The sequence below is a fragment of the Natator depressus genome, chromosome 2 (genome assembly GCF_965152275.1).
Source record: "Natator depressus isolate rNatDep1 chromosome 2, rNatDep2.hap1, whole genome shotgun sequence".
Classification (NCBI taxonomy): Eukaryota; Metazoa; Chordata; order Testudines; family Cheloniidae; genus Natator; species Natator depressus.
In genome coordinates, this window is record NC_134235.1 from 240709286 (window position 1) to 240723428 (window position 14143).

General features: G+C 37.1%; 1 protein-coding gene across 2 annotated transcripts in view; it reads left to right on the plus strand.

Moving 5' to 3' along the window:
- Window positions 1–2480: 2480 nt before the first annotated feature.
- The window catches only part of ADARB2 (adenosine deaminase RNA specific B2 (inactive)), a 425242-nt gene continuing 413579 nt past the window's right edge, over window positions 2481–14143 (plus strand). Inside the window, exon 1 of one of the 2 annotated variants that reach the window (XM_074946237.1) lies at window positions 2481–3230. In XM_074946237.1, coding sequence (XP_074802338.1) covers window positions 3131–3230 — 100 coding nt within the window. In that variant the 5' untranslated portion in view covers window positions 2481–3130. The remainder of the gene's footprint in view (window positions 3231–14143) is intronic. The other variant, XM_074946239.1, reaches the window with a different exon arrangement.

Genomic DNA, 14143 nt, shown 5'->3' on the forward strand with positions numbered 1-14143 from the left:
GTGAAAGAGCATTATATATGAGGACTGGCATCTTGAAACAAATCCTTCAATCTACTTCAGTATGTGCAGGTTGCAGTGCCTCTGTGTCATGTGTGGGTTTTGTTTTTCACAGGAGGCAGGCTGAGGTGTGGTAGACAGACTGCAGCTTCTTGAGAGCTTTGGCTTTAGCTCCAGATAATGCAGTCAGAAGAAGTCCAACCGACAGGTAATGAACAAAAGGATCACTGTAGTTGGGCCCTCATCTGAGAAGAAAAGACAAAGTCTCCTTGTTAGACAATGGAATCTGGTATTACTGGTAATTACCATTATTTGGGTGTCCAGGAACAGGAATGATTTCAACAGAACCCCAAGGCTGCATACTGCATTGACCATGCATGGGCATGAGACTGCAGTGGAGAGACATTGTATTTACTACATTCTCTTTTTTGCACTAATATTGCCTGTGTTTTTCCTGGGTCGAGCCCAAGTTACTTCACTTTCATCCAATGGGATATTGTCTGTCTGGGATGAGAGAGAGAGAGAGAGAGAGAGCTATGTGTAATTGCCCTGGTCCATGTGACCTCACAGTTTCACTTATAGGTTTCACATAGAAGTTAGATAGAAGTGTGGAGACAAGATTGAGTTTAGCTGGATGAGGAGCTGACGTCATCCACGATAACATGAGAGGAATGAACGTATGCATTTAAGGAATTCTGTGAATTCCAGCAAGTTGTGCAACACCCTATAATGATGGTGTCAAAGGCAGCTGGTTGACTGATTAATTTTCACTTCCATCCATGGCCATAAGGAGGTCATCCATCTACTAGTATAACCAGAGCTGTCTTTGTTCTATGATCATTCCTGGAGTTGCCTGGGAGGGAACTATGTCATTGCAGAGCTCAGATGTTGCTCAAGTTGGCTTGCTGGTGCTTTCTTGATAACTTTGCCCAGGACTGAAAGATGAGATACTGGGTAGCAGTTCACAGGTGACAGCTTTCTGAGAATGAGCCAGACTGTCACCTTTTTAGGGTTGGGTTGGTAGAATGCCTTCCCTGGGGACTGGCAATACCACAAAGACAACCATTCCCATAGTCTGTCAACACTCCAGTTAGAAGTAGAATAAAATTGTGTAAAACACTTTAGAACCTTAAAATAATTATTTGAATTAAATCTTATAAATAGATGACTGTCCAAGAGTACTCTTTTTGTTTTTAATTAGGATGTGCTTTTCTTTTAAAGCTCATAACCCATATTGCGCACGTACAGCATTTAAATATGGAAGGCAATTGACTTCTAATTTCTATTTGTCTACACAGGGATGTGATTTCTTCAGTGCTCTAAAACAGTGGTTCTCAAAGCCGGTCCACCACTTGTTCAGGGAAAGGCCCCCGGCGGGCCGGACAGGTTTGTTTGCAGGTTCAGCAGATCGCAGCTCCCACTGGCTGCGGTTCGCCGCTCCAGGCCAATGGGGGCTGCGGGAAGCAGTAGCAGCCAGGCATGCCCAGCCTTACAAGATCTGCTTTTGAAAGATCGGATAGAGGGATTGTCACATTGCCTAGGCACATGTGGGTCAAATTAAGACCTTTACACGGAATGTACTTGATTTTATTAAAGGTTTAAATCAAAACCTTAGTATGATTTTATGTCATTTTATATATTTAATATAAAAAAATCTACGTAGAGTTCAACCCTGTCTAACCAAAAAGTTTCAGGGGCATAAAACATTTGAATATACAGGGGTCTGAATAACAGGGAGTATTACAGCCTAAGTGCTGCACAGCCTGGGGTGTAACCTAGATGCAGATAAGAGGGAGTTTGAGATTAAAGAGGTTCCAATAAGCAGAGCTTTACTGTACTCCTATGGCTTACTGCAAATGGAGCAGCCACTGAGGACATTAATTATTTAGCATAACTTTTTCTCTAATATTATTTTCTTCTGTGTTAGCAATCTAGGGTGCAGCTTCATATTCTTTAATCACCTGATAACTAAGAGGAGAAATGCCCTGAAGAAAAAGATCCCTGTCACTTAAATGGGCGATCGACCTGCTGTGTAACCTTTTATTTTCTTGAGAAATATGTAATGTTTTGTGGTTAAGCTTTTCTGAGGAATGCCGTTGCCATCTTCCTCCATATAAGCCCCTCTGTACCAGTTACCTTCGTTGCCTGGTTTCCTAAACGGAGCGCCGCAGAGTGTAATATGTCCGTTTTGAAATCAGACTGCGCCCTGGCACACTCATTCATTTGCTACACTCACAAGGAAGGGCAAAAAGAGCTATTTGCCCTTCATTATGAATTTAGCAAACAAATGTGCCTTTAAATAACTAGACATGCAATGGGAATCTTGAATAAGATTTGGGGGTAGAGTGTTTCTTCAACAGTAACCCAGATTCTTCCCCTCGAAGCAATCATCAGTGCAACAAATGAACTAGTTAAAAACTATTTGGTTAGGGGAAATAGTCCCAGCATTTCTGTGTGTCGGGAAGCATAATATTCTGTGTTCATATGGTCTACAGCAAAAAAAAAAAAAAAAAGCCTTGCAATCCCTTTTGTAGCATCCCTTCCTGTAAGCTGCCCCTTAGGCTTTTCCCAGATAAACTGGCAGTATGTTTTTATTCCCTACAGTGCAGTTCTCCCTTCCTTTCTATCAGGTCCTAGGCATATCCGTCAGCCCAAATGGGAGCTGAGTTTGCAAGCTGACAGGGGATGGAGAGGGCTGGTGGTGCTGATGTCAGAGCCAGGAGACAGTTGTGATTGGATCTAATTAGACTTTGCAGCAGCAAATAGACAAGCTCCCTGCATGATTGGCTTCAAAGTGGCTGGTGCCAAACAACTAGCAGAGGTGCAAAAAGTAGAAGCCGTGCATTTACAGCCCTGATAAAGGAAGGCAGCCTGAGTGAGAGCTACCAGGCTCTTGAGCAGCTTCAGTCTATACCTTTCCACAGTTCTCACAACAAGCAGTTAAGCATGTCAGCTCAGAAGATCAGAGACACTTAACCCAGCTGATGCCAAGTGACAGAGAATAATTAGAATTAAACACCATGCAGTACTAAAAAGTGAACCTTATCCACAGATCTATCAAGCAGCAAGAACCAGAGGTGAAAATATACAAGAAAGAAAAGACCTCTACATTCTTGTTTACTGAACTACAGTTATGACATCAGTTCTGGGGAACAACAGAGCTTCTGGAGGTCCAAGTACTCAACTAAAATGCAAGTCCAAAAGGAGGAGGAGAAGGAGATCAAAGAGGAAAGGTAAGGTTTGCTTTCCCTCTACCTTTCTTTTCTTTCATTCTCTCTCTTCCTTGTTCTCTCTCACATACTCTCTCTGGGCTGCTGCTGCTTATGTTGTCTATTTATTTTGGATATATGCACTTTTTTGTAGCCTCCAGGATGCTGTCTACACAGAACACTGGGTACAGGGGTTGCAAAATACCCCACAATTTCATGTAGGCTGTAACAAAGAGAGCCTTGCAATTGCTGGAAGTAAGGGGATGCCTGAAAAAGGGTAGGGATTGTTATTTTGTTGAAGGAAAAGGGAAGTGTTTTGTTTCTGTCTTTCTTTGTAGTGGATGGAAGCAGTTTAATTATCCAGTTTCTGCCGCACAACTCAACAATCCACGGCTAGTGTGCTTCCTTTGACCCTGTCAGAGGTAATGTTATCACATGATTCCTAATGAAATAATACATCGAGCAGTCCTAGGAATTAAAAAAGGAAATAAAAGGAAGCAAGACTTTTGCAGGTTTTTTTTTCCCCAAATACAAATCACCTTCAGATTCAGAGTTGCTCATACCACTGACGCTGGCTTTGCAATAATATGGGACCAGTTCTTATTTATCTGAGTATTTCTCCTATGACAATTACGAACTGCCTAATAAGTCTCACTTGCACATGGCTTATGAAGCAGAAATTTAGTATGTAAAAAAGGATAGAGGATACACCATCTTGTTGGTAATGAAACAAGCTGGAAATCAGTGTGGGGAGAAAAGCAGTTTTCTGACAGGTTGCTACTTACAGACTGTTATTTTTGCCCTGTTATTAATATTTGCCTAAGCTTGCTGTAGTAAAGTTAGTAAATGCATTAATTCTGATCCACTTCTCTAACCAAACCTGCATTATAGAAATGCTAGATTAGTAATTACTTTAATCCAAAAAAAAGTGAAGCTACTGAATGTCATTGCAGACTGTGAGTATGCCTTAGATAAAAGCTCTTCCCAAGACAATCTTGCTTTCTCACAGAGAGGGAGTAAGACACTACTGTCACATTCCTGGTGCTATGCCTGAACAGTTAAAGTTAGGGTTATTGTAAGATATTGTAAGTACTTGAAAGTAAAATAAAATTGATTTAATAAGCAGAATGTCAGAAATGCCCAGCTGCAATTTGTTAAGACTATAAAGATGCTAATACAAAAGGGTTTACCAGAGCTGTGAATTCCACCTAGTCTGTAATTGTCATTGCTTCAGAGGCCTAAGATAAGTTTCTGTCAGCTAGCTCGTCAGCTCAAGCTGTTCTTTTAAAGCCTTTGAGTACATTATTTCTTCTTCAGATTCTGGAAATTAACCAGACAGTTTGGAAGCCCTAAATGTCAATTATTCATGTGTCTTTTAATTATTGCCTCACACAAAATCCATTGGGCGTGCTTGTCTGATAACTTTCTAGAAAGGCTTCAAAACAGGCTTTCTGTGGCGACTTGCAATAACTAGCCGAATGCTAAAAGGGGGACTCTGCAAAATTGGATTGTCACTATTATATATTTACCAGAAACTCCATCTTTTTGTTCAAAATTTTAGTAACAAATAGTGCCCTAAAAGTAAGTAAAACAATCAAACGTGTACGTGAACGGATACTTGAAATAGAAAAGCAGCAGCCTGCATATAACTTTGACTTATTTCAACAAATCTTCAATATTTTCTAATAGCTCATACCAAAGGGTCTTCTACAGTTGTGCTTTATGCTGTGTCACAAAAGAAATATTATCTAAAGTACTAAGCAAGAGAAAAGTCCACCCCACAATTAATGTGGATTAAATCTGTCAGTTTCTAAGGCTCTCTGTTTTTACCTAAACCTAGCTCTACTGACTTTGTAATAAGTTATATGTGCTTTAGCAAACCTAGTTATCAGGACGTTAAAATTTGGCCACAGACTGTTATCTTAAACTTGGGTACAGAAATGAATCAATAATTCATTTAACTATAGAAGAAAGATTCAAAGGCTAATTACACTTGTTAGTTTTGTTTCTCAAACAATCAGAAAAAGTGAAGATCTTTAATAAGGTGCCGTTTCCTATAAACTGTGTTTTGCTGAAATAATATGGAAGTTAGGCATCTTCTTCAAACAGCAAAGTTGCTAAACGGTAACTATTTGCAGAATGCACAACTGGAATTTGGTAGAATTCCTGAAAGGAATTGATACATTTGTCCAATAGTAGATAGACAACTTTCAGGAGCTAATTTCTGATTCCTTGAAATATGGACATTTGTAACCAGTTTCTGAATATTTTAACTGGTTAGCATGTGAATTGTGTTATCATTCTAATTTCCCTGCCCATAGGCTCATAGTGCCCACTCACAAAAATTCATACGTTCATGAATATATGATGACAACTTAAGAAAAACCCAGTATTAAACCTGTTGGATCTGTTTTTTAGGGCACACCAGTTTTCATACTGATTGTATGATTTTTTTTTTACTAAGACCAGTTAATTGCTGATACAAAGGTGTTGTTCAGTGCATCAGATATATTGAGCACTCAACAATAAAAAAGGAACACATCTTTTACATGAATGAATATGGGTCCTACTGTTTTTCAGATACTGCGCACAATGTAATCTATTTTAATCAATTGAGAAAACCATTTTTAAAGGATTATACCAAAGGTTTATGCATTTAACTATTTTCCAGTGTGTGTTTTACTACCTACAGCAAGTACACTTTTGTCAGGTGTTATTGAAGAAAATAAACAGGGGGTCGGGTGGCTGTGTGCATGTGTGTGTGTGCGTGCATGTATATTTGTGTTATATATAATGTGTGTGTGTGTACACAAGTGCACACAGAGACACTCACCTCAGTGTTCAATTTTAATTTAGTAGAAATCAGTGTGAGAAAATGAAATATATCTAAAGACACACAAGTGAGTTTACAAACAGATCATTTATAGAAATAAATTCATTATACCAGCTATATAGTACATATTTGATGTGTTTATGTATCAGGTTAGAAAGTTGTACTACTTTATAAAACACTTAGGCATGCTTTGGAGTAGAAGCAAGTATTGCTCTCTATTTGATGCCATTCTTTATCTCCTTCTGATTTTACTTTCGAGGTTTTTGTTTATTTTCTTACACTGCTCGATGTGAATTTTAATGCCATGTCTCTGTGTATCAGTGTATAATTGATTCTGGCACTATGCTTTAGGAGTTACGTTACCTCAGAGGCAGTTACATCTGAGGGAAACAAATTGCATTCTACAAAAGTTAAATTTCTGCATTTATTTAGGATAAATATAGTGAAAGGGACATACTCTCACAGGGACAGGCACTATTTCTGTATATGTAAATCAGGCAGCGGGGAGTGTAACCGCCATGTACTGTATGGTTTCAATGTTCAAAGATATAGTTCAGTTATTATTATTATTATTATTCCCTGTATTATGTTTATAGTGAATGAGTCTCAGGGCTTAGTTAAGACCCTAGTATTAATGGTATAAACAAATGTCCATGCAGTGTGTATCACATTACAAGCATATTTACATAGAAATTTAATTTAGTTTTACACTACTTGCAGAAAGTGTATTGGAAGGCTAAAATATTCTGATATTCATAGCTATTTGTAAGCAATTATGGTTAGGAATAGTTGCACTATCATTCAGAAAATAACAATTTTAACTCTTAATGGTAAGTAAATATCATAATTTCTCAAAGGGCAGATGTAAAATAAAGACAGATATTTGCCAGAATATCAGCATGCTAATTTTCTGTAAATTACTTAATGGCAGGTCTGTAGCAGTATTAATTTTGTTCTTTTAATCTATGTCTATGGTGTGATCTGACTTTAGAGAAATATGCTTAATAATTTGGATAAATCCATGTTAACATTTATCCATGTTAACATTTAGTGGCTTGTGTCCCTTTGCAAAACAACAAAAAACACCTTGCAAATTCATATGTGTATGAGTTTGAAACATAATAGGTTATAAACAGATTACTGGTAAAATTCACTTCAGAGCCTTGAACAAATTCTGTGTAGAAATAGGAAGGGAAGGGCAAGAACTTTAAAAAGAAAGTTTGTTTTCAGATGAAAATGCTTAAAAAGGGACTAAAATAAAACAGAGTTGTAACATGTTAATCATGCTGTAAAAGGCCAAACTTTCATAAGCCTTCCTCATCTTGGTGGAAATCAACATTTGGAATCTTAACGTGAAGTTGGTGGGTTGGAATGTACCACTGCTTCATTATTTTCCAATACACGACAGCAATGAAATTTACTCATTGTTTGAGTGTGATTTCTTCAAAGCCATTAGTTAAACTTAATCGTAGGAAAATGGAGTGAATCAGATATAAACGCAAAGTGAAATGCTGCAATAGAGAGAGCGAGAGAGAGCTGAGCTCGCTATTGATATTGAAGGGCAAGAAATAAAAGTTGGCAAAATAAACACAGTAAGTGCAGCGGATGGTGAGAGAGACAGGATTATGATGCAATGAAATTCCAGAAAAAAATAATGAAATAACAAGACTGTGCTGAGGATGGAAAGAAGAAGTCAGCTTGAGTCTTCATCACCCAGCAATGCCAAAGTAATAAATAAGCGTGTTTCATCTTGGTTCAGGGACACAACTCCTTCTCTACAACAGGATTGTGTCGTGTTTCAAGATGCGCTCTGCTTATCTCATACCCTGACAGCTCAAGAGGAAGGGCCTGGATTTGATGATAAAATTAAATTGATTAAGCCTTTATCCATCTAATTTTCAACCTTTTTTCTTTTAACTATTACCTCCAATTTCTAGTGATCCGTGTAATGACAGCAATTGGAGATTGCATCAAGGGCATTAGCTACGATGGCTGAACTTAAATTTAGAATAAAAATATGGGATTCATGCATTGATATCTAAATAGCGGAGGATTTGGTTACAGCATAATTGCCTCTTCCTAGCAACTGCATGTAAGTGAGGGGTCAATAAAATTGAGCATTTTACCTTACCAGAGAGAGCAAAATATTTTGGATTAACCTTCACATGTTTATGTAAAGGAGAAAAAGTACTAGCATATAAATCAATAATATATTCACACTGTACCTGTGCACTCCTTATAAATAGCTATCTTCATTTTTTCAAACAATTAGAAATTAATTTAGGTTTTTTTGCTTCCTATTATGGCCGTTCAAAATCTCTTAAAGACACCCACAAAGCATCACAATGCAGAAAATGACTGTATGTCACTTAACATCTGTCATTTCTCTTTGTGAGTTGAGCAGGTAAATTTTCCCACACGGTTCTACACACCCAGGCTCACAAATTCCAGATTATTAAGCGAGATTAATGCAGTTTTTAAAACATTTACGACAGCCCTTTCTGAAGTTCTACTGATACAAATGGGAAACACTGCACTAAAAATTAAAGGTCAGTTGAAATTGCCTAATGAAATATCAAAGCCACTAAAGGTCTGTACAAACAGTTTTATTAGCTTTACTTCCATTTATGTCTGTATGTGATAGTAAAAGAAAAAGTGAAACATTAGAGTATCTAATATTCACTAATTGAACTACTTGGAAACCCTCCTGGCCAATATGCTATAGGTTTTGTGAGTAGTAATGAACCTAAATTGATTCCTACATTTAGAGCCAACTATCTCGACAACCTTCCAGGCAGTTTACAGTTTTTCCTTTGTAAACTATTAGTTATCGAGACAATAAAGCTGATATGCATCAGCAGATACATCAGTCTAAAAGGGTCCATGATAGACTTGACATTTTTTTTAGTATCACAGCCTGATTTCCCTGTAAATTACATAAGCTCCAATAGTAAATAAAGTGCTTACATTTCTTCCCTATCTAATCTTCTTTCCCTGTTGGCTGCATTGTTTAAAATTCAGACAACCTAGCAGAGTTTGCAAAAGCATGTTGTAATTGTGAACGTAACAAAAGAGCACTTTGTTAACTCATGGAAGCAGCTTATGACTCCTAATAGTGACTAAGCCTTGGTAATTCATAAAGTAACAAAATGTGGTACCTTTAGTGTACAAGTGATCTGGTGGCTCATTGTTAAGTTTTCTTAATATTTCTTCTTTAAAAGGTGTATTTTTTCCTTTTTAACATGCAACGAGAGAAAGCATTTACTATTTATTTGAAAGGTTTCAGAGTAGCAGCCGTGTTAGTCTGTATTCGCAAAAAGAAAAGGAGTACTTGTGGCATCTCTAAGGTGCCACAAGTACTCCTTTTCTTTTTATTTATTTGAAGTATGTAGATGTATTTCTGGGCTCTGAATTAACCATAGCCACTCAAAGCTAAGAACTGGACATCATTGTGAACAGCTTAATGAAAACTTGTCCTGACTGTGCGGCAGTGGTGAGAAAGGCAAACAGAATGTTAGGGGAAAAAACCGAACAGGATGGAAAATAACAATGAAAATATTACAGCGCCATTATATATATGAATGGAACGCCCTCAGCTGGAACGCTGTGTTCAGTTCTGGTCATCTGGTCTTAAAAAGATATCACAGAAGTAGAGGGATCTAGAGATGTGTAACACAAAGAATTAGTGATGTGGAAAGTCTTTCATCTGAAGAGAGGAAACTTAAGAGGGGCAATGGCAAAGGTATACAATTAATGAATGGTCGTAGGGAAGGTAAATCAGGTAGTCCTCTTTGCCTATCCTTATAATACAACACTGAAACTGAAAGACAACACATTTAAAATTGATAAAAGGAAATATATATTTTATATAACACATAATGAACCTGTGGAACTCATTGGCTCCAGATATTTTTTACTTCAAGATCTTAATTTTTTTAAATCCTGTATATATGGATACTGGGCTTGATCCTGCAAAATTGATATCAGTGAAAAGTTTGCCATTGACTTAAGTGAATGCAGAATCAGGCCAGAATTGATGAATTAATAGGATTTGGTTTTTAAATAGGAGCTATAAATCCTTGTTCTTCAAAGCATAATCCAGCCACTTACTAGAGCTGGATGGATTAGGAGGAAACTTGCCCTACAGGAAAGCTATTCCACAACTGCTCACTGTAGTGTTTCTTTCACCTTATTCTGGTGTCCTGGCCATTGTCAGCAATACAGTACTCCAGATTTTGCTGTTGTGGAAGATTTAAAATGCCACCAGTAAAATAGCTAGAAAAAACATATGGTTAAAACGACATGTGTGGGCAGATAATTATTTCTTTTTAAGCAAAAGAAAACCAGTGATATGAAATGACGGCCAGATATTATTATTATTTCTTTGTATTATCATAGTATCCAGATACAGTAAATCTTTTATAATCTGTATATTTACATCAGTGGATTAGTCCTGCAACCCTTAAATAGTCTTATTTATGCAAGTGGTCCCATTGAACTGAGGATTGGGTCCCAAAGTAGTTTTAAATTCATTTGATTTTGGATATATGCCACCTGCTAATATTGTTAGGAAGTACTGATAGTAAAGGAGGTTGCTGGTTCTTTTTCTTTCTTTTCTGGGGTTCAACAGTGGTTCACAACTAGATTTCAGTCTGAAATCTACAGAACAAAGTGACGTTACCATCTTTATATAATCTTTGCTCACTGTAAGAGAAACTTTGTTCAAAATTATTAGTGGAATCGCCACTCTCTCGCTGTTAATGAAACACCAGCATGAAGAGTCAAAGGTGTATGAGAAAAAAAAATTGAACGTGACAGACTTTGTATCTCCATCCTTGTAGAAAGAGATTTACACCAAATTAATTTAACATAATTGCCTGGTTCTTACCTCTTCTTAGAAGCTGAAAAATGGCTGTTTATTCTTTAAATGGTGATGGAGGGGGGAAGGGAGAAAGGCAGTTAGAAACCATGGGAAATATGAACCGGAAATAAATATCAAACAATGGCTATGACGCCCACACTAATGACATATCACCCTCATACCAGGCCTTAAGCTGCCACCTCTACTTGCACTGGAATCTCATAGTAAGGTCCTGCTCAGCATGAGCCACGGTAGTAGAATTGTGCCTACTGTATATATATAAAAAATGGTCTCCAGCTGCTCTAGACGTCTAGACATGCTAAATTGATGGGTATCATAAACCCCAGGTTGTATTAGGAAATAGCTCTTAAACACAGTGGAATCCACACAGGTCTTACTTAAATGTGGGTTATTATTGGGTTTTATAATATTATGTTTAAGAATTTTATATATACCTGTAGAAATAGACAAAAGATATAAATGCAAATACAAATATAAATATAGTGTGTACATATACACACAGACAGGCATATATATAATAGTCCCAAATATATTGTAGTTAAAACAAATATGTGAAACCATCCAAAGAAAATAGCAAATAGAAAAAAAAATGGAGAAATAAATAAATGGAAGGAACTCCTAATCACAGTTTCCAAATTATATCTACAGTATATGAAATGAGTACATTTGCTACAAGTTTTTTAAACTTGGTTACTAGACAGGATAGCTAATTTAAACAGGTTTTCGTCTAATGAACTCAAATATTGCAGACCCAGAAATTAAATGAAAACATTTAACATGTTAAAAATGAGAGGATTTGGTTTAAACCCCTTCATGTGCTGATTTTGTTTCAGCTGCATCTATGGCAAAACTCATACTTCGGAGGGAACAGGGGCAGACCCTAAGCTTGTGTTTTGTATTACATTCATCCTATCATCATCATCATCATCATCATCATGTTCCTATCATACCTGCCACAAAATACATATAGATTCCTGAGTAGTTTATAAGTAAAATAAACTTTCTTTTAGCTGATATCCAGGTTGTACCTTCCTTTCCCCCTTGCCAATTGCTTCTATTCGGATGTTGAAATGTATACAAATGGTAATTTAGGGATGGGGTGGGGGGGATCACAGCTATCTGTATTGTCTCTATCCATTGTTAAGCAGCAGAAACAGTAATTAAATTGCAGCTCAGCTCTTGCTCTTTATATCTTTAAAAGTTTTAAAAGAACAGTATAAGCAGAGAATTTTCCCTAATGTCATGGACAGAAGATTTCCTCGAGCTGCTAACTGCTATGCAGTATATTAATTGGTCTGTGGTGCAGCATTTATTTATGCTAAAGCATCTGATATATTTGTCTGTAAAATCTGTTATTTTAAAAATCACGATATTTGGCTCATCATCACCACAGATCACTTTAAAATGACCAATTTTACGGGCATCTGCCATACTCCACAAAGATTTATTTTATTGAGTGCAGTATTCACAAAAAATACCTTACATGCATTCAGCTGAAAGCCATAAACTTAGTCACTTGATGATAAAAAAGCAAAAAATATCCTCATACTACAAATTCTCCAGTATTCCAACACATGCTGAAAAGGGGGATACCTAGTATTCAAGTATAAACACTACTTCAATTCTCCTAGCACAAACCAAGAGCAAGACTCCGTACATGAACTTGTGTCCTAGCAATAGTGTATAGTAAAAGCATACCTTTCCTCTGCATTCAGTTGCTAGGAGAATGGAGAATTTGTAGATCTAAGCGTGTCTGGGACAAATTGTAAACAGTGAGGATGAAATGCAGTCAGACACCAACTTGTCATGAGTATCCCGCTCCCAATGGATTACAATTTGTTCTCAAAACCAGATGCATTTGTTAAGGTCTTATCTTACTTTGATTAGTGAGAAGTGAAATAGAAATTAGGAGTCTTTGCTTTTATAAGTGTGGTTTGCAATTGTAATAGGACTAATAACGGCTTTTACAGAACACACATTTACAGATGCGTTCTAGAAAGTGCACACTTTGTTAGCCAGATGTTATGTTCTGAATAAATGGCATCAGACTCCAAAAAATAATTCTAGTCAGTGATGTGCTAGAGGGCTTGTGTGAGGACTCCGGGAGTGCCTTGTTAAAATTGCACTCTCAAATTGGAAAGAGGGTTGGGGTGTTTTCCCTGCCCAACACAGAGATTATCCTCTTTCTTCAGGTAATTCAAACTCTTCCAAACCAGAAAGGATTCTTACTGCTAGGGTTAATAAAAATGCATCATCATCATTGTCATAATACTTGGCACCTGTGCTTTGAATATTCAAAGCACTTATGCAGAAATTGTCATATTACGTCTCAGAATTAGAGAGGCAGACTACCTAAAATTCACAAGTGAGGAAACTGAGCCAGAGTGGTTCATGGACCTCAGGGTCAGGATCAGGTTTAGAATTCAGGAGTTTATAATACCCAGTTCTGTGCAGTAAACCCTTATTCACATGTAAGGAGCAAATTTTTGCCTTTGGAATTAATCAAATTGCACCAAATTTTCTCCGTGGAACGTTTTTCTAGGAGAGGACAGCCCCTGGTATCCCTGGCCGTTTCAAATTATGGAAGTTAAAAATGTGCCATACTGCAGTATCAATATTCACAGTACAGGAACAGAGTGTAAACAAGGTCAGCAAATGAACCTATTCTATTTCTTTTTGAAACAGTGTTGTCTTTGTCCTTGGTAGTGCTTACACAAGTGTTTGTTTTAAAATGGGAAAACAATGGGTAGGGCCAGATCCTCAGCTGGTGTTATATTAGTTTAACTCTTTTAATTTTGAGGGAGCTAAATTTGTCCCACAGTCATTACTGCTGTACATGTGGTAGAAGGCTTACGGGAAGCTGAGTGAGAACATATTGTTGGGAACCACTTCTTCAAATATTAGCGGCCTATCACAAGCTTTATGTAAGACTAGTATATTTGTGTAACACATGTGTTCCCTTTTCCGATGTTAAAGGGGAATTTGTATGCAAGGCTGATTGAAATGGTTAGAGATTTTTCTAAAACTCATTGAAATGAAATGATTAATTTAAAAGGTGTAATGACTTTCAAGTTTATCTAATTTTGTGCAATATTTATCGGAAATCTTCACAGTCCCTACGTTTGTTCTTTGCCAGCAACTCACTCTGTCTACGGGTGCCCATTTCCTAAAAGACCACTAGGTTGCTGTACTGTTAAGAGCAGTTTCCATTATAAACTGTGT